The sequence below is a fragment of the Anastrepha obliqua genome, chromosome 5, assembly GCF_027943255.1.
Source record: "Anastrepha obliqua isolate idAnaObli1 chromosome 5, idAnaObli1_1.0, whole genome shotgun sequence".
NCBI lineage: Eukaryota > Metazoa > Arthropoda > Insecta > Diptera > Tephritidae > Anastrepha > Anastrepha obliqua.
In genome coordinates this window covers 15,640,861-15,666,371 of record NC_072896.1, presented here as the reverse complement: position 1 = coordinate 15,666,371, position 25,511 = coordinate 15,640,861, and the positions used below count along the sequence as shown (strand labels likewise).

General features: G+C 36.8%; 1 protein-coding gene across 3 annotated transcripts in view; it reads right to left on the bottom strand.

The window, feature by feature from the left end:
• Positions 1-10,307: 10,307 nt before the first annotated feature.
• LOC129249465 (WD repeat and FYVE domain-containing protein 3) overlaps positions 10,308-25,511 on the bottom strand; it is a 71,648-nt gene continuing 56,444 nt past the window's right edge. For all 3 annotated transcript variants that reach the window (XM_054889296.1, XM_054889297.1, XM_054889298.1), the window contains exons 11-27: positions 24,255-25,483; positions 23,791-24,179; positions 23,352-23,610; positions 19,505-20,248; positions 19,282-19,431; positions 18,960-19,178; positions 18,595-18,874; positions 18,395-18,525; positions 18,227-18,330; positions 17,867-18,167; positions 17,106-17,717; positions 16,863-17,040; positions 16,565-16,789; positions 16,397-16,501; positions 13,262-13,396; positions 13,067-13,181; positions 10,308-11,004 (exon numbers count right to left, since the gene is read on the bottom strand). In XM_054889296.1, the coding sequence (XP_054745271.1) occupies positions 10,839-11,004; positions 13,067-13,181; positions 13,262-13,396; positions 16,397-16,501; positions 16,565-16,789; positions 16,863-17,040; positions 17,106-17,717; positions 17,867-18,167; positions 18,227-18,330; positions 18,395-18,525; positions 18,595-18,874; positions 18,960-19,178; positions 19,282-19,431; positions 19,505-20,248; positions 23,352-23,610; positions 23,791-24,179; positions 24,255-25,483 (5,342 nt within the window). In that variant the 3' untranslated portion in view covers positions 10,308-10,838. The remainder of the gene's footprint in view (positions 11,005-13,066; positions 13,182-13,261; positions 13,397-16,396; positions 16,502-16,564; positions 16,790-16,862; positions 17,041-17,105; positions 17,718-17,866; positions 18,168-18,226; positions 18,331-18,394; positions 18,526-18,594; positions 18,875-18,959; positions 19,179-19,281; positions 19,432-19,504; positions 20,249-23,351; positions 23,611-23,790; positions 24,180-24,254; positions 25,484-25,511) is intronic.

The window sequence follows — 25,511 nt, the reverse complement described above, 5'->3', positions numbered from 1 at the left end:
TCCTTTTAAAATAAAAAAATAATAATAAATCTGAATTGCTTGTTAGTATTATATTATTATTTACATTATACTTGCAATATTTAAACGTCTCTGTAAATTGTATAATATACATTAATTAAAAAAAAAGTAATTTCGAGATATTTTTAATGAAATCCCGCAACACATATTTCGTAAATTCAGCAAAACATTAATTAGCCTTATATATTTTGTAAAACCTTACCATTTCCGAACATTTTCAAATAGAGTCCTCAAAGGACAGCTGTGTAGACTTTCCACTGTATAGAAAACTAGCTTCGCATGGTTTTGAATAGAAATAGAAAACTTTTCGCGCAGAATACTCAATACCAATATACCAATACCACCAATACTCGCTTTTGCAGTACTATACACATTGCGTATGCATTAAAGTCAATTTACACAAAGCAGTGCCTTCTCAGTGGTAGTGAAAAATGAAATATCGTTGCCTCAGACTCAAAAAGTACGTTCACATATGCACTAATTAAGAATAAATCCACAACATTAATCTAGCCGTTCAAGAATGGCAGATTACCTGTAAAATTGACAATCAGCTGTCAATACTGCTGTGAAAGATTTTTCTTCATAGAAATTATTTTGGTCGAATACTTCGGTGTCTTTGGTTTGTTTAATTATTATTAACGATATGAAGAAAATACAAGGAGAAGGAATAGCTAATTTAATTGCGCAATTGACTGCTAATAATAAACACTTGGAGGAAATCCGTAAACGACGTTTACTGAGGTTTCAAAAAATTATGGCAGCAATACGCATTCGAAATGCGATATTACATTTTATGATAAGTAATAAGAGGACACACGCTTTTTTCTGTTATATGAATGCATAATTAATAAAACCGAACAAACATTTTATTAGAATTATGTCTACAAACCTGTTTTCTTTGCCGGCATCCATTTTATTTAGTTTTAATGTACTTTGACGTTTTTTTTTCCTTATTCATTCCTCTCGGGAGCATAGGGCCTCGACAAGACTCAGTCTTGCGTTGGTTTGGTTAATATATTTGATTCCTTTACACGCGTAAAAATAATGATCTACTATATTACACAGAAAACACAGGGACGTATGTCAAAAAATAGGATTATTATCTAGGATTATTTGATAATCTCAGGTTTTGGAAGGGAAAATTTGTATAGGAAGTCTCGCTTTTTAATCACAGATTGGGAGTTAAGTACGAAATAGTAGATCATCTACTTATATGTGAACGTATTAAAATGGAGTGCATGTCCGGCACAGTGCAGTTTTTTTAAAAACGTCGGCGACGATATTTTTGTGTATTTCAGTGACGAGCTGACATTCGTATATTGTACATTGTGTTGATAAGAAGGAGAAATTAGTCCAGTTGGCGTAGAATTACCCAGAATTTCAGTACTTTTATTCTTTCAAAATCATACTCGTTTCATTCGTCGCACTACATCTGAATTTTCTAATCCGTATACCTTAAAACTGATGCTCACGACTATTGCTCGTTCTCATTTACAGGGTCCGGCATTCGAAGTGTAACCAACTTCAGACCGGGAGCGGTCTGTTAGTTGGATAAACGACAAACAGTCCAGAGTATTGTTTATAAGTGCGCGGAAGCATTTTGCCGAGAGTAAAAGCGAAAAAAGAAAACCGGTAATGGATTTCAAACGTAATAGAGTGATTCGCTGGAAAATTACAACTAGCGATGGTTCGTGAGCTCGAGTACCTTAAAGTAAATAAAGTTTTTGTTTATCGCACCATTACTCGTTACAATGATGCTGGTAGCATCGCGAAACGTCATGGAGATGGTCATCAAAAGACTGCAACGTCACGTGAAATGGTTCAAAAAGTGAAGAAGCGACTTGAGCGAAATCCCCAACGAAGGGCCAATCAAATGGCGAAAGAACTGAAAATATCTGACCGTAGCATCAGCCGCATACTGAAAAATGATCGCAAAGTCAAGCCTTATAACATCCAAAAGGCGCATGATCTCACACCAAAGCAGCAACAAGTCAGACTTGAGAGTCTTGAAAGCGAAGGAGTTGCTTCGCTTGGCCGAAAGCGGTAAATTTCCGAACATTGTGTTTTCTGACGAGAAAACTTTACAAATTGAGCATTTAGTCAGCTCTCAAAAGGATAGGGTTTATTTGACTGACCGTTCATACGAAAATTTGAGTTATCGATTGGCCACCAGGAGGCAGCACCCGCCACAGGTAATGGTTTGAGTCGCTTTAACCACAGATGGGCACCTTCAAGGTAAATGCGAAAAATTAGGCGAAATGGAGGCTGCTTTGAAGCCGTGTGCAGACAAACATTTCGGTGGCAGACCATGGACGTTTCAAAAGGACTCGGTATCGTCCCACAAAACTCGAGTAATCAAGAATGGCTAAAAAACAACGTTCCGAACTTCATTCCGACCACACAATGGATCTCAAATTCACCAGACGCGAATGTCATGAATTATTCTCTTTGCACGATTTTGGAGAGCAGGAACCGAACTAAAAGATTCACCAGTCTCGAGGCGCTGAACACAGCCATTATCCGTGAATGGGTCAAAATGCTTGCAAGTCACATTCGGGCAGCTTGCGATTCGTTTCCGGACCTTCTCAAGGCCATAGTCATGGCAAAAGGTGGTGATATCGAGTAAATGTAAATTGATTCTTAATTTTGTATTATTTTCACACATTTTTTACTTTGAACTGAATAAAGGTAATTTTCAAAACTAATTTTTTGCCTTTTTAATTGGTTGCACTTCGAGCGCCGGGCCCTGTAAAAAGGAAACCACTGAAAGCTCTCTTGCGCGGACACTCACCGTCAGTCAGCTTTTGCCCGTCGAAAAGAGGTATCCACTCAAAAGAGGGTAACTTCTTCCGATACATCCGTTCAACCTCCGTTAGGGGAAGTTAGACTGTAGTTAATCTTATATATAAAAATGGAGACGTTTTTTTGTGTTCGTTAGTCGCCGATTCACGCCTAAACGCATTCACCGATTTCAATCAAACTTTCACAGATCATTGGTATTGGTCCATAGATGGTTTATGTGAAGTTTTAAAGAAATCGGTAAAAGTATGCGTGCGTTGTGTAAGTGTGAAAAATACAATATTTGCGTGTTTCACTTATACGGACATTACGTATACGGAATGAGAATACACGCAAATGAATAGAATATACACAGACATGAATAACATTGCTTCGATGTCGAGTGACGTATGCGACTGTATTATTCGTAACGCAATAGTTGTCCTCTCTTTTCTTTCCTTTTTATGCATGCGTGACACGGCATCAAAGCACATTGCTTTTTTTTAAACTGGAAAAATATTTTGAGCTTCATTTGAACGTTTTATGATTTAGATAAAATAAAAATTCGTTAAATACAATATATTTGATTCCATTAATAGCCATAAGCCTGTATTTTTCGAAGTTCAAAGTTTTTGGACAAATATTGAAACGTTTACTTAAATTAAATATTAAATACATATACAATATATAAATGCACAAATGTAAAAGATTAGATGGATTTAAAATATACGAAATTATTCAGCGGTTGAATCCATACATTTTTTGAAATCCATCAATATGGATCGACAGTCGCCATAAATGTTCTTTTAAAAAACTTTTTTTTTGTGGTGAAAGTCTAAAACCAAGAAAAGAAAACGCGAAAGCCGACGAGCAAAATGTAAAAAATAAATCCTCCCGTATGTATATATACTCGAAAGAGTTATGCTAACACTTTTTTCATGCATTTAGGTAGACAATTTTAGATGGGCAAACGTACGTTTACGAGATAAATGCCTAAAAGCAGGTGTAACTAAAATAGCGCTCTCAGGGATTTCTGTTACAATACTTCTGTCAATTTCATGCTCCAAGTGTTCGAGCATTGGTATAGCGCTGAAGACAAATGCTCAGGATATAATACAAAAATGCATATTTACTTGATTTCACATAGTAATATTATCATTGTTAAAAGAGAACAAGTTTGTATTAGGTAATAATTAAATAATGCAACCTTATGTTCTGCTTTGACGAGTGGAAAAACCAAAATAAATAATTATATTTGTACGAGTATGTGTGTTTAAAAGAGTTGGATTATTTTTTGAGTGTAAGCAGTTTCAAAACCAAAGAGTAGTTGCTACATTAAAAAGTACCTGAAACACATTTTCATTTAACAACTAAAATAGCAAATATGAGCAAAATATGTACTTTCTTCAATTTTCTTCTGTTGCCAACTTTCTGAAAAACGTGAATTCACCGCGATGCGATACAGAAACAAAAAGACAGCGAGAGCGCGCAGAGGGTTTTGAGCAATAATATAAATTCGTATCAAACAACGCATTAAATAGCCATTTTAGTATACTTTTGGTGTTTACTTATTCAAGTAAATGCATGTATTAGTTTTTCTTTAAGAAATTTCTCTAAAATTTGCAACTTTTTTTTTATGATTTCTAAAGATTACTTTATTTTTGCCAAAGAGCAACCTTGCGTACAGAAAATTGTGTTGTACTTAAAACTTCACCACTATAAACTTGGTTCTTATAAAGGACTTTCACCACAGTTTGTTTAGATAGGAAATGGACAATTTCTATTGATGCTGCTACTGGCTTAATCGCTTTGCCAGATAATTTTTGTAATTTCGCGCACACAAAACAAGAATTAGTTTCAAGTGTTTGTCCAAATATTGCGCAAAATTATCAAAATCACAATTGGTTAGCTGAAAGAGCAATACTGGCTGCGAAAAATAAGGATGTTGGTCAATTGAATGCGAGTATTTTAAATGATGTGCCTGGTGAGATTGTAACATTTAAATCAATTGATACAGTTATAAATCAAGATGACGCTGTAAATTATCCAACAGAATTTGTAAATTCCTTGGATTTACCTGGACTGCCAACCAATTATTTTACTTAGAAATTTAAATCAGCCACGATTGTATAACGGAACAAGATTAGCAGTCAAAAAGGTCATTAATAATCTTATTGAAGCAACAATTTTAAAAGGAAAATTCAAAGGTGAAGACGTATTGATTCCGCGTATTCCGCTGATTCCACCAGATTTAGCTTTTGACTTCAAAAGATTGCAATTTCCAATACGTCTTGCATTTGCAATGACAATAAACAAAGCACAAGGACAATCGCTGTAATTATGAGGAATTGACTTAGAATATCCATGCTTCTCCCACGGACAATTATATGTATCATATTCACGTGTAGGAAAGCCATCAGTTCTGTTTATTTATACCACAACTCAGGGCAAAACAAAAAATGTAGTTTACGAAAACGCTTTGCGTTAGTTTAAGTTTAAAATTAACATTAATTTTATATTGTAAAAAAAGAATAAATACACATAGAGTGAATTTAAATCGAGTGTTCATTATTCATTTCTAATTTTGATATGCCTAGCGAAGCAGGCAGAGGGTCCGCTAGTCTTATATATAAAAATGGAGACGTTTTTTTGTGTTCGTTAGTCGCCGATTCACGCCTAAACGCATTCACCGATTTCAATCAAACTTTCACAGATCATTGGTATTGGTCCATAGATGGTTTATGTGAAGTTTTAAAGAAATCGGTAAAAGTATGCGTGCGTTGTGTAAGTGTGAAAAATGCAATATTTACGTGTTTCCCTTATACGGACATTAGGTATACGGAATGAAAATACACGCGAATGAATAGAATATACACAGACATGAATAACATTGCTTCGATGTCGAGTGACGTATGGGACTGTATTATTCGTAACGCAATAGTTGTCCTCTCTTTTGTTTCCCTTTTATGCATGCGTGACACGGCATCAAAGCACATTGCTTTTTTTTAAACTGGAAAAATATTTTGAGCTTCATTTGAACGTTTTATGATTTAGATAAAATAAAAATTCGTTAAATATATTTGATTCCATTAATAACCATAAGACTGTATTTTTCGAAGTTCAAAGCCGACGAGCAAAATGTAAAAAATAAATCCTCCTGTATGTATGTATATATACTCGAAAAAGTTATGCTAACACTTTTTTCATGCATTTAGGTAGTCAATTTTATATGGGCAAACGTACGTTTACGAGATAAAGGTATAGCACTGAAGACAAATGCTCAGGATATAGTACAAAAATGCATATTTCACATAGTAATATTATCATTGTTAAAAGAGAACAAGTTTGTATTAGGTAATAATTAAATAATGCAACCTTATGTTCTGCTTTGACGAGTGGAAAAACCAAAATAAATAATTATATAATATTTGTATGTGTGTTTAAAAGAGTTGGATTATTTTGTGAGTGTAAGCGGTTTCAAAGCCAAAGAATAGTTGCAACATTAAAAAATTGCTGAAACACATTTTCATTTAACAACTAAAATAACCAATATGAGCAAAATATGTACTTTCTTCAATTTTCTTCTGTTGCCAACTTTCTGAAAAACGTGAATTCACCGCGATGCGATACAGAAACAAAAAGACAGCGACAGCGCGCAGAGGGTTTTGAGCAATAATATAAATTTGTATCAAACAACGCATTAAATAGTCATTTTAGTATACTTTTGGTGTTTACTTATTCAAGTAAATGCATGTATTAGTTTTTCTTTAAGAAATTAATCTAAAATTTGCAACTTTTTTTTATGATTTCTAAAGATTACTTTATTTTTGCCCAAGAGCAACCTTGCGTACAGAAAATTGTGTTGTACCTACAACTTCACCACTATAAACTTGGTCCTTATAAAGGACTTTCACCACAGTTTGTTTACTGGATATACTGAATCAAAACCATTTGATGAGTGGTCAACAATTTTAAAGTGCGTTTTTCATTGTTGTTTTTTTTTTGGGAAAAAATGTATAAAAATAAAATATATTGTGCGTAAAATTTTAATAATCAGTGAAAATAAAAAAAACGGTGGTTTCGTTGTTGTTGTTAGCGATTGTAATGCACATTGTGAGTTTTTCATGTTTTTTTGATTAAATTTAAATGCGAATAAATGATATCGGTCGTCGGTCGCGTAGAACGCAAAATAGATCAAATGAAAGGCAAAATCAATCACAAGAAGAGCGAGAAATTCAAAACCAAAATCAAAGGGAACGTATAGCCAGATCACGTTCAGGCCATTCACCTGAAGAACGTATACAACGTAATGAGCAAGATAGATTAAAATAAACACAATAAACAAAGCACAAGGACAATCGCTAGAATTATGCGGAATTGACTTAGAATATCCATGCTTCTCCCACGGACAATTATATGTATCATGTTCACGTGTAGGAAAACCATCAGTTCTGTTTATTTATACCACAACTCAGGGCAAAACAAAAAATGTAGTTTACGAAAAGGCTTTGCGTTAGTTTAAGTTTAAAATTAACATTAATTTTATATTCTAAAAAAAGAATAAATACACATAGAGTGAATTTAAATCGAGTGTTCATTATTCATTCTTAATTTTGATATGCCTAGCGAAGCAGGCAGAGGGTCCGCTAGTGTTTTTATATTTAGGGTATTTACGAGTCTCAGAAAGTATGACTTATATACAGTAAAACAGTAAAAATTGACAATTGTAGATTGTAGATTGTCATTCAGAATTTTATTTAAATATACCAACTCTTAATCATCTGTTCGAAAAAAAAAAAAAAAATATTTTATAATAATAAAGGGCAGAAAAATGAAAAAAGATAATATGGTATGTATTCTTCGTAAAAATTAAGCATTGAGCTGAATACTACTTGACTCAGCTTAATGACTTGACTCAGCTTAACTACTTGACTTGACTTCATGGCAGGTAATGTAATTATTTGCAATGTGTACTTACGTCTATACTTTTATAAACTATTTTGCAGGCGGCAAGGCAGATGAACAAAAAAGAAGAAAACTTGCAGAAATTGATTTACCTATGAAAAAGTTCAAAAATGTTTTCTTTTGTGTGACAAGGTCTGCTGATTGGCTGCATTATATATTAGTGAAGGTTGGCAACAGTGTAGGTACAGCGAAATCAAGCGTTCTCTTTCTAATGAATTTAAATAGAACCTGGATCGCATAGAATGCGATAATGTCCTACAACAAAAGATGCAGTACAGTACATCTTCTCATAGATTTGCAATGAAAAATCGTAATCGTTCATACAGAGCAAATTTTGTTGCTTCAACTTTGCGAGTTCTCTCGCTCGTCGTTTTCCCACACCTTACAATTGTTAGTTTTTAGTCATCATTGAAAAGAACTAGAACACAAAGGGTATTGACAGAGCGCGAGCATCTCAAGTAAGTGTTTCCCTGTATGAACGCGGTCTTACTAATACTCATTAAGTCCTCCCCGACAAATGTAATTTTTGGCAGCTCTTTTCCAACGCTACCAACTTATGTTTATATTTACCAGTTGATTCATCTATACGCCACTTACGAACGCTTGATGAATCGAAGTGACCTAATATTAGTTTGGTGGAAAAGAAATCCATTATTTTTATTTTTTATTTTGAGCAATTAGTTTGAAACTGTTGTATGCTCGATCTTTAGCTCCTGGGCGGTGCTGCGACTACTAAAATGCCGGTCAACTTCGATTATTCCTGTGATTTTGTTGGCACATTCGTAATTATCGACATATTCTTTAACATCAAAAATGCCTGAACCGAATCGACGAAACCAAAATTACACGTAATTAGTTCTTACAGTATGGGCACCTTAAACACTATTCACAATTTCAGCGGCTTGGCTTGCATTTTCGCCTTTCTCAAAGAAAAACTGTAATATGTACCGAATTTTTTTTTTTGTTGACTTCCATTGTTAACACCCTGTAACTCACAACTGAATGGAACAAACAAAAAACAGCAAATGGATTTCTTTTTCCTCAAACCAATATTTGCATACATCAAATTGCATAAGAATTCGCTGGAATTTCCGTACCTCGAAACTGTAGCGAGTATCGAAAAATTGCATTTTTGCCTATTAAATTTGTCTCACCGCAGCCGGAAAAAAACTGCCTTAAAATTTTGATTGATATTAAAAATTGGTGTATATTTTTGAGACTATATAACTCAAAAACAAGCGAAAATTGGAAAATTGTTTTCAAAACTCTGTGTGCTACCTCGTGCTCTGTAAGGATTCATAAGCAAAATGAGACACCACGAAATCTGCAATACTCCCGCCTATAAACTTAATTTCCTCTTAACTTTTGACAACAAAACAGTTCTTCCTCAGCAATATAAACGCAGTAGGATTATGTTTTCAACTAATTTTTCTAATATATTTTGCGATTTTATGATAGAAGCATAAACATTTCGCCACTTTTTTGTCTAAATTTTCTAATACAATAAATTTTGGTTGCCTTCAAATTTCTTAATACTTTTGACTTTATTTTCACCACAAAACATGAAATTTCTTGTATAATTTTGCTTATGCGCGCAACTAATTTTTTTTAATTACTTTTTGCATTTTTTGCATAATTTTTTGCACATTTTTGTTGTTGTTAATACATAAACACAAATTCTCAGCTTGCATTTTACATGAATTTTTAGATTTGATGATGTCTTTTATAGGTTTTAAGTTTTTGTTTTTGTAACTTTTTTTCTTGTATTATTGCAGATGCCATGAAATATGCATAAATATCATAGAATAACAATAATATGTAACGCATACGCAAATATTTCCCTCAATAGGTGCTGTTTTTGTGTTATTTGTCTCTCAAAATGCGCAATTTTGTGTGTATTTTTTAAATTTTTTTTTTTTATTTTCTGAGTAAACATTTATGCAAATATTTATATAGGCCATGCAACCACAAATGAAATGACAGGCAAGCGTGTCCTATGCGCTACTGAAATTAATTTACAAGTGCATGCAATAAATTACGATATTTATTTAGGGTTAACATTTTTATTATTTTTTAATATTTTTTAATATTTTTTATTATTTTTTATTATTTTTTAATATTTTTTATTAATTTATATTATTTTTTAATATTTTTTAATATTTTTATTATTTTTTAATATTTTTAATATTTTTACTGTTTTTTAATATTTTTATTATTTTTTATTATTTTTTAATATTTTTACTATTTTTTAATATTTTTATTATTTTTTATTATTTTTTAATATTTTTTAATATTCTTTATTTTGCGTATTTTGTATTTTTAGCTGCAACCTCATATCATTTTTAAAATAGCTTCTCATACACGCAGCTGTACGTTGCACTTATTTCCTTGTTTAGATTCAAGCAAGCGCATTTTTTTCTTATTATTATTTTTGTTATTGTTAGACACATTTGGTTTGCTATTTGCTTAAGCCGCAGTAAAGCTTTGCTATTTATTTCTTTTTTTTTTTAATTTCCCCTTTTTATCTTTTTACCTCTAAACAAGAATTGATAGTCATTTTTTAAATATATTTTACCAGTTTTTTTTTGTTTTTTGTAATAAATAAGTAGAAAGTATAAAAAGTTTGTTTTACAATAGAAATAGTAGGGAGAATGAATTATTTTTTTTGTTTTTACTTTTTTTCTTTGCTTTACCTTCTAAGTGATTTAAGTTGGCATTTGAATAGCTCTGAAGGTAGAAAAGATCGAATAAAATATAATAAAAAATAATATACAAATATAAAACAGCCTTCTTGTTTGATGGTGACACACAATAATATCGTCATCGTATGAAAATTTAACATACTAATAGAAAAAAGCTTAAAAAATATGTTCATGCGTAATAAAATAAGACAGCAGTAATTAGCGAATAATCGGAAATATACAAATGGGCGTCGAAAACGCTTCGGTACATAATAAATTATAAAAGGAGTAAAAGTATTGTTTTCGTTTGCTTAGTTTTTGCTAAAAAATTGCATTATTTTTTTTTTTTTTTTTTGTGTTTTGGTCCGTCCACTTGCGCGCCTCGCATTTCACAGCTTAATTGTCCACTGAGTTGGCGCGTAATTGACTATAGCAGGCCTGGCACACGCGCACTGGTTTGAGTATGCGTAAGCGCGAGATTTCCGATTCGAAACGGCTGCATTTGTTGCAGAATACCTGGCCGCAGTTGCGGCAGTGATGCTTGCGTTCGTAGAGATTGAATCTGGTGCGGTGAGAAAAAACGGGAATATTTTAATGTTTGTTCAAAGTTCAAATTGTTATACAAATTTTAATTAATTAAATTTAGTTTTTCAAAAACATAGTTTTTATAAGCACATATAATTGTTTATATAATTAGATATTTAAATAAATAATAAAAAAAAAAATAATTAAAAAAAAATAATTAAAAAAAATAAAATAAAAAAAAAAACATAATTTTCCCAATATTGGGTAGTCGAAAAAGTATTTTCGTATTTCTAATCAAACTTCAACTCATTTTTTTATATTTATAATGAACTTTATTAAACCAAATATGTACCATTTTGGTCGACCACCTTTTGTCATTTTTCTTCTAGAGACATTATTCCATCAGAGTAAAACTTTTGTGGTTTCTCGGCGAAAAACTGCGACAAGTAGTTTTCACTCAGTTTTGAACAGCTATAACTTTTTTTCAACTTCTCCGAATTTCATTTTTTTTTGGTTAAATGAAGCTTAAAATGTCACCTTTCTAACACCATATGATATGACACAATGTGATTGGTAGCACTGGAGATAGATGACTCCAACGACATCTATTGACAAAATACGAAAAGACTTTTTCGACTACCCAATAAATGAGTCATCATAAGTATACAGGTAGATTAGATTCGATTAGATTTGTGGGGGCTGGACAAGTCTAAGCACTCAGTCAGGCCGGTCAGTCAGTAGACCATTGTACTACACCCGGATAGATATCAGTAGAAAGAATAAAGATAGTAAAGATAAAAGGTGGATGGTAAAAATGGATAAATTAGTTTGAGGTCACTCTTCCACAAATCTCTTGGATTCATTGATGAATTTTAATAGATCCGGAAGAGGAAGAGTATGAACTTTATCCAAACTCAGTATATCGCAACCCAATATCTTAAGTCTGATTCTGAAGAACGCCGGACATCTACAGAGAAAATGCTCTGCAGTGTCGTCATTCTCAAGACAGGATAGGTATATAGGGCTGTCGACGATCCCCATGGCAACCATATGCTGACCACAGACGTTGTGCCCTGTGATTACACACACCAGTACTCTCAGGTCCTTCCTGCTGAGTTTTAGGAGAAAGGTCGCTTTTTTCCTGTTTGGTCCTTTCCCAAAGCACTTGGCTACTCTGCACGAGTTCAACTCAGGCCAACGACCTCTGTGGATAGACCTCATGAAGTCCTCAATCCTTAGTTGAATCGATGCGGAATTGCCACCTAGAAAGGGTTCAGGGCCTAGTGGCATAGGTACTTGCTTTCAATTTAACAGCTAACTCGTTCCCTGCAATACCACAATGTCCAGGCACCTAGATAAGTCTAACTCTGTTGTGTTTTGCAACACTTTTCAGTTTTGTCTTACATTCACCGACCAACTTCGAAGAGCAGCTTGGGTTAGCAAGGGCTTTCAGTTCAACTTCACTGTCACTACAAATTCCAATGCTGTTGCCCGCCACTTTTTCTCAATTAGCCAGTACGCCACATTCAAGATGGCATAGACTTCCGTAAGGAATACCGTGGCCATCTGTCCTGTGGCATAGGAGTACTTAATGTCTTCGTCTAAGTACCATCCAGATCCGCTTCCATCACTGGTTTTGGATACGTCGGTGTAGAAAGTGTGCTGATATCCCGTTAATAGGTTCTCTGGACTTAACCATTGATCTCTATCTGGGATCAAAACATCATACATCATAAGTGTAGCTTTCGAAAAATAGTTTTTTATATATATTTTTTTATACCATACATATACTATTTTTTTGTGTTATTGGAAAAATGATGTAATATGCGCAGATATTAATTATTAATACAATAATTGCAATTTTATAAATATCAATTAATTTTAAAATATTAATTATCAAGGTAAATTAAAAAAGTAATTTATAAAATACAGTGCACATCAAGAGTACACCGCATGCTGATTAATTTTGACTATTTATTTATTTATTAATTTAAATTATTTTTTTATAAAAATATAGTTCATACTACAACAAAAACCAGAACAGTTGTGTATATTTTTGCAATATTCATTGCCCTGAAAATACAAGCAATCATACTCACTTCACATGACACTTCACGCACTGATCGGTGACCTCATCTTTTAGCCAATGATCGGCTACACCTCGTCCCGGTTGCTCGGTTACACTCCACGAAAATATTCGCCCACGCGCATCGCCTGTGGTGAATTAGATTTTTATTTTTAGATTAATTTGTAACTTTCTGTGAAAAGAACGAACTTTCGTTCGTGCTACTTACCAACATACAAAATTTTGTGATCTTTCGAAACGGTTAGCGCGGTTATGCTAGCCGGTTCCGCATTGTCTTTACGATCGTATGCCGTATGCATGGTGAGTTTGGAGCGGAACATTAATTGACGTTGCCATTTGAAGCCTGTAGAGGAAAAGAAATTTGTGGGTAAATATTCGATGCAAGTAGAGAAAACTGTTACAAAAAAGCATTGGAACCATTTTTAGATTTTTATTTGAAATTTAATTTTAATTGAAATTTTATTTTATTTAGTTATAATAAAATGAGATTCGATATGACTTAGGCGGTATCACAAGAAATAATTTCATGATGTATTGTAACATAAAATGATATGGTGTGGTAAATACGGTATCACATGACTTACTTCTTTTATTTTTTTTTTTCGATTTCACATACTCGTATAATTTGAAGTATAAAAAATTCAAGCTTGAAGAGGCTAAAAATTTTAATTGATTTCTGACAATTTTGTTTTTTTTTTTTGCAGACAGAGCTCGGCATTTTCTTCCATATAAAAAATATTATATTTCGAGCATTCGTTATATAGACGAAAAGGGTTGGGTACGTAATGCTGTATGATACAATATTCTGTTTACAAAATGCTGTATACAAAATTCTGTATTTCAAAATTCTGTAAAAAATATTCTGTATTGCCGAAATGCTGTATTGACGAAATTCTGTATTGACGAAATTTTTTATTGACAAAATTCTGCATTGACGAAATGCTGTAAGTAAATGATAAGAAATTCAACAAATTTTATAAAAAAAAGTGCGCACTTTTTTTCTTCAGTTTCGATAGAATCCACCGTATTTTTGCGCAGAACTCCTTTTCGCGTGGGCGGCCTTTGGCCGCGCTTCAAAAAAATAACCCTCATCAATCCAACTCCGGCTACGCAATCCACCGTATTTTTGGGTAGAACTCCTTTTTTCGTTGACTTTTGTCAACACAAAATTTTTTCAATATAGAATTTTGTTAATACAGAATTTCGTCTGTAAATACAGAATTTTGTCGCTGCAGAATTTTGTTACGTTAATTTACAGTATTTCGTACGAAAAGAATTTTGATATACAGCATTTTGTAGGGATCCCAGACGAAAATACCCAATTCCGCATGCAGAAAAAAACTAAAATTCTCAAAAATCAATGAAAGTGTGTATCCTCTTGAGACTTCCACTTTACTATACTAGAATTAAATGGATTATAAAACTGCATAACCAACATTTCTTTCTTCTTTGGGGTCACGAGTAAGAGAAGGTGTACGCCAACAGCCCAGGGTCTATTTAAAACCTCAAAGATGGAATTCGTGAGGCTATCGAGGACATAGGGCATCCACTTTGTAATTCGGTTATGGAAAATTTCATGAAAAGGATATTGTCCTGTAAGTGTGGTCGCGATGGTCATTTGGATGATGTTATTTTCCACTATTAACGGCATACCTTCCTCTTTATAATGAAATAAACATCCGATCATTTATATTAAAAAATAGCAATTTTCTTTGAATATCAATATAACACCTCTTATTGGAAAACCCTGTATATTACATCCGACACATAAACGAATACGATTGCCAATCCGTACTTGTAATTTTTGTATTTTTAAGCGGTGTAAACTTTTTAAATACAAAAAAAATCGGATGTTTTTGGTTACATTTCTGCGAAAACAACCCGAGCGTCAAAAGGCTAAACGCTGAGTAAAAACTTGGAAATTTTTTTAAAAATTTGCAGATTTTTTTTTTTATTTTGCACAATGTTTCAAACTTTGATTTATATCTTGTGAAGTGAACTGTGTTTTTATAAAAAAATTAGTTAAAATTGGAAAAAAGTAATAATTATTATTATTAGAACTTCCCAATATATCACCTTGCTTTTATTTTGAACACAGGTCTAAGTAATGTGAGGTTAAATGTTGATGTGATTCCATAAAATTGGATTCGAACTGAATATGCTTCGATGGAGTTGATGATTCACTTCAATATTATGCGATGAAGTGATACGAGTATGATGTGATATCATATACTATGATGTGATGCGATGTCATGGTCAGGTAATATCATGTGATGATATGTTACTGTATATTATGAGGAAACTTAGCACCGCGACTTGAAAGATCTATTGTGCCTCTATTGACACGATAAAATGCCATGAGATTTAATTAGATACGGTTACTTTACATAATTAGAATATACAAGATGTGATGTCACATGATCTTATACGATGTGATGAGATGTGATAGTATTTAACAATTGTCAATTAGTCAGGAAATGTTATGAGGGGTGAATGACTTAACTTGATTAGATTTATTATGAAATCAGATGTAATATTTTTTCATTTATCGTCAATGTACTTTTTCCATCATTGTATCATGATTTCATTTCAATAGAATTGATGTGATGTGAGATAACTTTTCATGTGATATTGCGTGATCTGATATAGGGAATTTTGTCTCTTCTTTTCGCTAAGAGTAAGCAAGTGGCGAATTGATGAAGCAACTGGTACAAATTAACATATGTAGGCAACGCAGGAAGAGAGCTGCCTGCCGACACGGCAGTGTCCTATACCAGTCTAATGAGCTATAGCCATAGTCGGTAGCGGCGAATCTTACTCGATAACTTTGTTGTTGCTTTCGCATGTATATTTTTTATCAAGTTAATCCAGCTTAAAGATAGCGAGCAAAGAAATGGCGAATAGAATGGCCTAATATTTCATAGCATGGAATGCTTGATTAGATTTGGGTTAAGCTGATACGATTTAAGGTGATGTGATGTGATGTGATATGATACAATGATGTGATATGATCCAGATTTTTTCATGTGATATCATTTGTCCTTTTCAATGTGTTTATGTGAATCGATATTCTAATGTGTCATAGATGGCTCATGCCATTGTCATAAAATTATTGTAAATATTTTTTTTTTTTTCTTAATACTAGAATAAGTAACTATCAAATTTTGTACATTTTACTTTTATTTGCTGTTAAAGCTGTTGGTCCCTCCATTTGTGGAACAACATCAAGACGCACACCACAAATAAGAGGAGGAGTTCGACCAAACACCCAGAATGGGTGTATGCGCCATACATATATCTTAACATTCTTTTCTTCAACTCAACTTATCTCACTTTTTCTTACCTTTTCTCAGCGACTGATCACTTTTGTGTTTCTCACTGTCAACCATAACGAAACCGTCGGTGAGACTTGTATCCGATTTGCTGGGGCGTATAGTACGTTCTTCCTCTGCAAATTAGGCAAATTTGTTTTATGGAATTACACATTTTTTCCAAAAGCACTCTTTCTTACCTTCAACACCTTTATTGGCTATGCTTTCACCGTCCACTGTTGCTGCTTTCATTTCGTGCAAGGATTTAGCGCCAGACAGCGAACTTTTACGCCTTTCACTTTCCTCATTATTATCCTTATCCGCAGGGTCTTTGGACTCTAACGCGGCCTTCTCAGAATGTGTTGAGTGCTGTGAGTGCGCTGAAGCTTCTGATATGCTGCTTTCCGAGCCAGACTTGACAATTGCTTTTTGAAAGAAATTAGAAAGATAAAATTAGGAATCTTCCTGTTTCCGAAAGAAATTCTGCACGATACCCACCATTTTCATCTTGCAACGATAGACTCTTCATTTGTTTGAGTATATGCAATTTGTCACCATCCTTGGAGTCACACGAGTTTTCACGCTCTGTGCTAGCCGGTCGATCCTGTGAACTAACCTCTGTGGCGCGTTTGAGTTTACGTTCGATGGGCACCTGTGTGTACTCCAAAGACCACATCTGTAAATTTGAATAGTGACGCTTAAATTCATTCAAAATTTCATATGCACAATTTGTGTACGCACCCGCACTACACCATCCGTCGATCCGGTAATCACCACATTCTCCTGATCCCATTCGCGTATCTGCGAGAAAGCAACACACAAGATCTGTTGCATACGATCGGCACTACCCACACACGTGTTCACCATCGCCAGCGGATCGCCATTGATCGACCAAACATGCAGCCAAGTGGCCGAACAAGTTGCGATGTCACCGGTGAGATCGTTGATCGCTACAGCGGCCACAACGCCCGCATGACCGCGCAACTGTCGCACAAATGTGAAACGTGACATATCCCACACGATCGCCGTGCCATCGCGCGAGCCCGAGATGATGACATTGTAAGCGGCGCTTGCTGCCAAACATGTAACGGCATCTGTGTGCCCGTGCAGCGAGTTGCGCACGGTGAGGCTCTTGCGATTCGCATCGAATTTCCATAGCGTCACAACCGAACTGGTGCCGGCGGTGACAATCATCTTGCCATTGGGACAAGCGCAACAGAGTATTTCACCCGAGTTTTGTGCGGCTGCCTCGGAAACGAAAGAAGCGCGATCGGAGTCGTACAGACCGATGCGCAACGAGTGATCGGCAAAGCCCCAGGCAATATATTTCGTATAGGAGGGTGGCATCATGACCTATTGGAAAGAAGAAGTGGAAGTATTTAAAGTAAACGACAATTTGGCTGTACAGCATAACCTTTAAATAATAGGTTAGAACCTTTAATAACCTTTAAAAATGTTCTAAAGGATCAAATTTGTATTTCTCCATCAAATTTCGCGCTCACCTTATTCTGTTCGACGGCAAACACAGTCTTGTCTGGTTGCAATATCTGACCAACTGGTCCTTTCAGTTCCTTAATTGGCTGCAGGCTCGGTTTGAGATTATTTAAATTATGGAAGAATAAACGTTCCGATTGTAAAACGGTGGTATTGCCTTGTATTAAAGCGCCCGGGTCAATTAAAGTGGAATGACGTGAATTGGACATTTTCTTAGCAGGATGCGCTTTCTTGAAAAGCTGTTTGGGAATCTGCCCAAAATTATTGATAAAACCAATGGTGGCATTCTTCTTCAGCGGGTCATCGATGCTGTGCGTGGTGAATATTTCAGTAATGTTAAGCTTTGGTAAGAACTCAAATCAACTCACTTGTAAATATCCACATTGCCTTCGTAAAAGAGATGATGGAAAACATTCACAGCCTCAATGGCGGCGGGACCTTGTTGCTTGCAGCCAAATATCAAATCAATCCACTGTAAGCAAAATCGTAAATAAATTTACTGCATTTTTTTAACTTTTCTCTTTTTTGTCACTCACCAAATGCAGATTTTGACTAACATAATCACACTCTAAGGCACTCCGATGCACGCGTATAAATTCACGGGGATCCTGTTTGGCCCAAGGTGGTAATATGACATGATTCAGCGTCTCGCCATTCTGTTTCGTGCCTATTTTTTACGAAATAAATTCAAATAATTTAATCATTCGCCGCTTTGCCTCTGCTCGAATACGCTTACCCAAATCAAAGTTATTGCCATTGTTCAAAAATTCAGGAAGATAGAAAAATTCTGGTATTAATTCTTTGACATCGGCCATATTGAACTTGGATGCGGACAGCCAGGCCTCCTTGATGCTATGAAACATGCGATCCGCCAAATCGAAATGACCGCCTTGCAGGCGCAAAAAGTGCTGTGTGAATGGCTCCAAACGCACCAGATAAGAGCACACAATCATGGCAGAGCTGTAATGTGTGCCGTAGTGATAAGGTGGCGTCTCACCGTGCGGGTCGTCCCACTCCTATTGCATGCGAATTGAGTATAGCGGGTATATTAGCACAAAATAGGTAAAGAAAAAAAATAAAAAAAGTGGTGCACTTCATCACCTTGAAACGCTTCTGAAATTGCTCTAAACGCTCCTCCGACTGTGCGCCCATTGGCTTGGAGAAATCACGGAATGTCTTCGGATTTGACAAATCCAGCTCTTCCGACTCATAGTCGGCGACTATCCAGGGGAAGACCGGATACTGCATGAGATCATTGTATGAACGGCCAGCCAGCGTATTCAAATGCATTAAGTATTGGAAGTTGGAGATTTCGCCGCGCTGTAGAAATCGATAAAGTAAAGATGGAAAAATGTTATAAAATAATGATAACCTAACTTTTGTCTCCCCGAAATAAGTGCCAATACCTCATCGCTAAACTTACCACCCAACGTTGCGTGACCGATGTTTCGCCAATGAGACTGCTAAATATGCCCGACGTCTGTTCTACGCTCGCTGTGCGCTTCTGACCCGCCACCGACTGCTGAGCATTGTCGTTGATTGCAGTGGCCTGTGCCATGAAACGTTGATAGACCTATCAAAAACAAAAAAAAGAGGTTATCAATGAATTTATTTAACATTAGCCGCCACCACCTTCGGGTACTTACCTTATTCCTCACTTTCCGTGGAAAACTCAACAAATAATTTCGGCCATCCTCCGAGAACACCTCCAAGGCAATCGGCTGCAGCAAATAGCGACGCTTGTGCACCTCCCTAATTTCCTCATAGGCAAATTTCGAGCACTGACGCGCCTTTTGAGTGCGCGTAGGACCACCCGAATTCGGTATGATCGGCTCGTATGCGCCCGGTGGCAAAGTATCAATGTCGCGTATTTCGCGATTCTTTAACAGCGTGAAACCATCAACTATGTAGCAGTGCTCCTTGCCGAATAGCAGCAAACCCTCGAACGTGTCCAAACCCTGTATGCGCGCACAGCGAAACATGAAAGAGATCTTCTCTTGCTCTTCCAACAAACGGAGGAATGTTTCATTGTCGGACATCATGGAGGTGTCCTCTTCTTCCTCGTCTTCTTCCTGTACACTCGCATCAATGGACTCTTGTGGATTATGCAGGCGAGTTGCTGCATCGAGGGGTGAATGTGGCAGTGGTGGTGGTGGCGTACTGCTGCTACCACCACCCGAATGCTCGCTTCTGCTGGTTTGCGAATCAGACTGTTGGTGTTGGATGAGGTGTGGATGCTTTGCATTATTTGCGTCGAGTGAGTTTTGTTGCTGTATGGAGAGTTGTTGTTGTAGCGAATCAGTTTCGCAGAGTATGCGCGGTGGCTGCTGACAGTGGGTATAGTAGATTTTGCTATCGAAACTTGTGGCCACTTTGTATTTTAATTGACGCTAACGAAAGGAAGAGAGAGGAAAGGAGTTATTGAAAATAGTGGGGAAAAATAGAAAGTAAAGTCAAATGGCGGCCGCCGTAGCCGCATGGGATGGTGTGTGACTAACATTCGTAAGTGCACAGGTTCATGCATGAAACAGCAAAATGACAGAAAACGTTTTTTCTAATAGCGGCCGCTCCTCGACAGGCAATGGCAAACCTCCGAGTGTATTTCTGCCATGAAGAAGCTGATCATAAAAAACCATTTGCTGTGCGAAGTCGGCTTTAAGGGGTTACATGGGTTTCGATGGTTCAAAAAATCGATTTATTTCTTTTTGGCTTATTAATTTCTACAACTTCTCAGGAATATTATCCTAAATTTTCAAGTCGATCCGAATAATAAATTCGGAGATACAGCCTTTGGAATGTGCGCGCTCCAAGCCCCTATCAAGCAAATTTGACCGAAATTTTCCGTTTTTTTGTAAAAATGTCTGCTTTTTTTTCTTTCCTTCGTTCAAGCACGAGATCTGGTCTTAACTAAAACACTTATTTTTGTTTTTTTCATTTTTGATGAGCCTGTCAGGAGTTATGCTGACAACGCGGACGCACTTTTTTTTCGAGGGGTCACCGGAAATGACGTAACAATGGAGGAGTTTTAATTTTTTTTTTTTTTTTTGAAAATTTCAGAAATTATTCTTTAACCCTTTCGCTACTGCTGGGACACTGATATCCCACAGCATTTTCACTTCACCCTGAAACTTGCAATTTTCATGGAAACTCAACCAAAATGTCCTAATCAATAGCTGCGAACAATACTTACAATTTACCGTTATCCGCATTCCACACTGTTTCAATCGCGTTTAGTTTTGATCAGTTGTTTGTGAGCAGTCACTAATATTGCATCAAATTTACGCGTAATTTTGGTGAAATAATGCGTATTTTTATAAGAAGTGTTGATTTTTCTAAAGAAAAATATTGCCCTTTTACTGGTAAGTACAAATATATATTTTAATAAGAGTTTGTGAAAAATATTCAGCGAAAATTAATTTTGGGATGCATGTGTCCCAGCAGGGCTTTATATGGGGACATATATGTCCCAGCAGTACGTTGTACATAATGTATCACACAGCTAATTTTTTTATTTTTGCAACTTCGAAGACAGCAAAATTGTCGAAATTAAATCGCGATCAAATTAGTGCATTACTTCAAGAAGATGATGATGAATCCATGGAATCAGGAACTGATTTTAGTGACGAAAGTGATGATATTTATAGTCCTGAGTTAGATAAAACCACTGGCAATGACGATTCTTCCAGCGATTTAGAGGAGACCGGATTGAGTGACGAGGATGGTGGCATAGACGATCAACCTGCACGAGGTGAGGAAGCCTCAGGCACGGTTATTTGGAGCACACCGAATGAGTTGTTTGTTTCAAGAAAATCGGTTAGTAACCACCGCGAATACAAAATTGCAGTAAATATTGGGCGCCACTCAACCCCCTACGAAATTTTTCGCAAATTGTTTCCAAGAAGCATATCTTTGTACATTGCCCAAGCAATATATGCCACTCAAGCCAGTGAAACGGGGTATCAAAATGTGGCTTCGCTGCGATTCTTTGACTGGAGACACCTACGACACGAGTATCTATTGTGGAAAAGAAGAATCTGTCCTTGAAAGGACACTCGGCGAACGAGTTGTGAATGATCTTGCAGCAACGATTTCTAACCCTGACGTGACACTTAACTTTGATCGTTTTTTCACCACTGTTAATCTTATTAACAACATACAATATCCAGCTTTAGGAACATTCATGTCCAACCGGAAGAATGTTCCGAAAATACCAGAAAAATTACAGCGAGACGAAGCTATTTTCAAAGTTAATTCGGCGGGTACGAAGTCAAACTAAAACCCTTTAATTAATTTTTTAAGTAACTTTCTTGATAGCAGGTACCATAGCGGTAAAGTGGCAGGACGTCAAAGAAGTAATGCTGCTCAGTAACTACCACACTCTGAAATGAGCACTGTTAGACGCAAAATGAAAGATGGAACTGAGGCAGAGTCTCCATTTTCTGACATCGTAAAGACGTACCGCGCAATAATGGGCGGTGTGGACTTGGCAGATCAAATGTCGGGATTGTATGATATAAACAGAAAATCAAATAAATGGTGGAAAAAAGTATTTTATCGTGGCATGATGATGGCTGCTGTAAAGACTTGGGTTATATATTCGGAGCTGAATAGGAAGAAACCTGCCTTCTTACCAGTGCTGGTCGAGATTGCTGAGTCGCTAATTGAAAAAGGAAAGGAATCTACCGCATATAAACAATCCCGTCGGTCTGGAAGATCATCGAATAGGTACCAATCAATGACAAATGTGGGGGATCATTTACCCATAGAGCAGTCTAAAAGACGTCGGTGCGTAGCATGCGCCAATCAAAAAGTCGAGAAAAGAACAAAAATTATTTGCCGGGCTTGTAATTTGTCATTCTGTATACAATGTTTCGCTTCATCACATTCATATAATAAATAAAAGTACAAATCATATGTTATTACCAAAAAAATGTTTCTACTTTCTAGGTGTAGTTTGTACCCTGTTGGGACAAATATATCCCATTTTTAAATACTGTTGGGACACATATGTCCCACCTCAAAATACCGTTATCTACATAAGTTACAAGCTTCATCTTGTTTCTACGCACATAAAGTACCAATGGGTATCTAAAAACTCAAAAATAAAGTTTGAGCAAATCCCCTCTAAAAGTCGGAGCGAAAGGGTTAAATATGTATCTATAAGACAAAAAAAAGTTTCAATTAAATAAATAATTTTTTTCATAGAAAAAAAATATTAAAAATATGCCTTTTTTTACCCGACGAAACCCATGTAACCCCTTAAACAGTAGGTCCCTCCATTTGCGGAAAAACTTCAAGTCGCTCGCCGCAAACAGAAGGAGGAGCTCGGCCAAAGACCTAACAGAAGTGCATGCGCCGATTATTATTTTTTAAATCAAATGGAACCTTTTAGAAAACACCTCACACTTAGACTAGGTTTTTGAAACTTTGGTTTACTTAGAACCATTTCTTAACAACCCATGGGGAGTACCTCCCCATTTCCAATGCACTTACATTGTCAGGCAAATCGATTTCCGGTCTATAAGGATAGTGCAAATAGAACAACTCATTCCGCATGGTCTTCTTTCGCATGCGATGTGGTCCTTCTGTGGTATCCAATATCCATTTATCCAATGAAGAACTGCCCTCGGGACCCCACAAGCCACGTTCGCGCGTCAACTCAGTCTCCGACTGTATCCAGTCCTGATAAACATAGCGCTGCGTGTGTTGCTGCATTTGTATGTATTGCTTGCAGCGCAGCTCCCAGAGGTCCCTTGAAGTGGAAAACAAAAATTTCAATGAAAAAATTAATTATTACAAATTCCAAAATCTTCTTTTTTTTTTAAATTTCTATAACAAATTCTTCATTTTGGCTACATAAAACCAACGGTTTTAGAGCCATGTCGGTGTGAGCAAATTGTTCCTGTTCCACTGCAACACTTTTCCTACTCACTTGATCAATTGCACGTGTATGCCCGTACAATCGAAGGCGCTCTCCTTGCTCATGGTCGATTTGGTGCGCACGAGCTCGTCTTTCTTTACTTTCGTGCGACTCGCCAGACGCGACAAGCCGCCTGTCACTTTCTGTATTTTCGATTGTATTTGATTGTGTATCTCCCAGGGCACACGATAGGAGGCCTTACGCTCAGCGTCCACATAGTTAAACCAGAGTTTAGAGGCTAACTCCATTACTTGTTCGCGCGTGCTCTGCAAATCTGGCGCTTTGGAATTGGGTGGCGGTGGCGTGAGCGATACTTTGAATACCTCCTCGATGGCGGGCTTCTTGCAAACGTACAACTCTTCCCACACGCGAAAGGCAGCACCGACAATAAGATTGCGACCCTGCGCAGCAAGCGAGTGAAATGCAGAAGAATGAATGATTAAAAATATTTTTTAACTGCTAACTTCTTAAAGTACCTGCAACTGATTGAGATCCTCGTCCTTTGGCTCGGCAGTGTCCGTTTGCGGATTTACATGCCAAGTGGTATTCCTATTCGCCGGTTCCAAAATGATTTTCATATCCGAAGTCAATTGCAGCAGACAATAAGTCAGACAGCCAATGAACTCCAACTCATGGTTGCCAGCGCCAAAAATGAGCAAACGATGGGTGATGATGTTGTGCAAAGCCTCCAGCACACTCATTTGCTCCGTTATAGACTCTGTGGGACGCGACAACAAATACAGAATTGTGCGATTCAGCGAGTGATGCAGCTGCTCGATAGTCAGCGACGAGGAACGCCGCTTCGCCTGCGCAATTAACTTTATGACGAAGTCGAAAATATCATGCGGATTGCGCGTCAAGCAACCCTGCCACATTTTGTCCACCACGCGCGCTGTGAAGTAGAACACATTCGGCGCTATGTGCTGTGTGTGACTCTGCAGCAACGGCACAATGGAGAGCGCGGCCTGCTCGCCTACCAAAACGTCGGCGGCCAGCAGATGCTCCATCAAAGCGGTGATAATTTCTGTCTGATACTCAATTTGCAACGGCATTTCCGCCGACTCGGGCGAAGCATCCAACACTAGATCAATAACGGGTGTCGTCTTGCCATGCATATTTAGACTCAGTGAATCGACGACAATCACGCGCAGAAAATCAATTATACACTTGCGCACCGGATGCTGTGTCAACTTGTGCGCTGGCGTATTTGCGGCGCTATGCGCGGCATGCAACAAAAAGCTGCTCGTTCCATTATCGGTGGGTGTGGAATTGCCGCTATTGGGTTCGGAATCATTATTGGGCTCCTTCGCATTGGGGAAGAGCACGGCCACCAACGAGCTGACGACATCGCCGGACATCATGACGGGCATGAAATCGGTTACATTCTGATACAAATTGAAGAGCAGCTGAATTATTGTCTCCGGGTGGCTATTCAGCCAGTTGGCGCATTCGGTTGAGTGCACAATGGCGCGCACCATGCCCAGCAGCACGCAGACGGCTTCGGGGCAAACGTTCATTTTTGGTAGTGGCGCATTCGAAGTGGGCGGTGTGCCCCACAGGAAGAGACGCACACGATCCAAATCGAATTTTGTGTGCTCAGTAGCGAGCAATTTCACCGGTTGGCCCATAATCAAGGCGGTGATGAGGAAATATAGCTCGGGCACATCGAGATGATGGGTGAGCAGCCATTCGAGCATTTGAAAGCCTGTGGAAAGTGAAAGTAGTTTTATTAA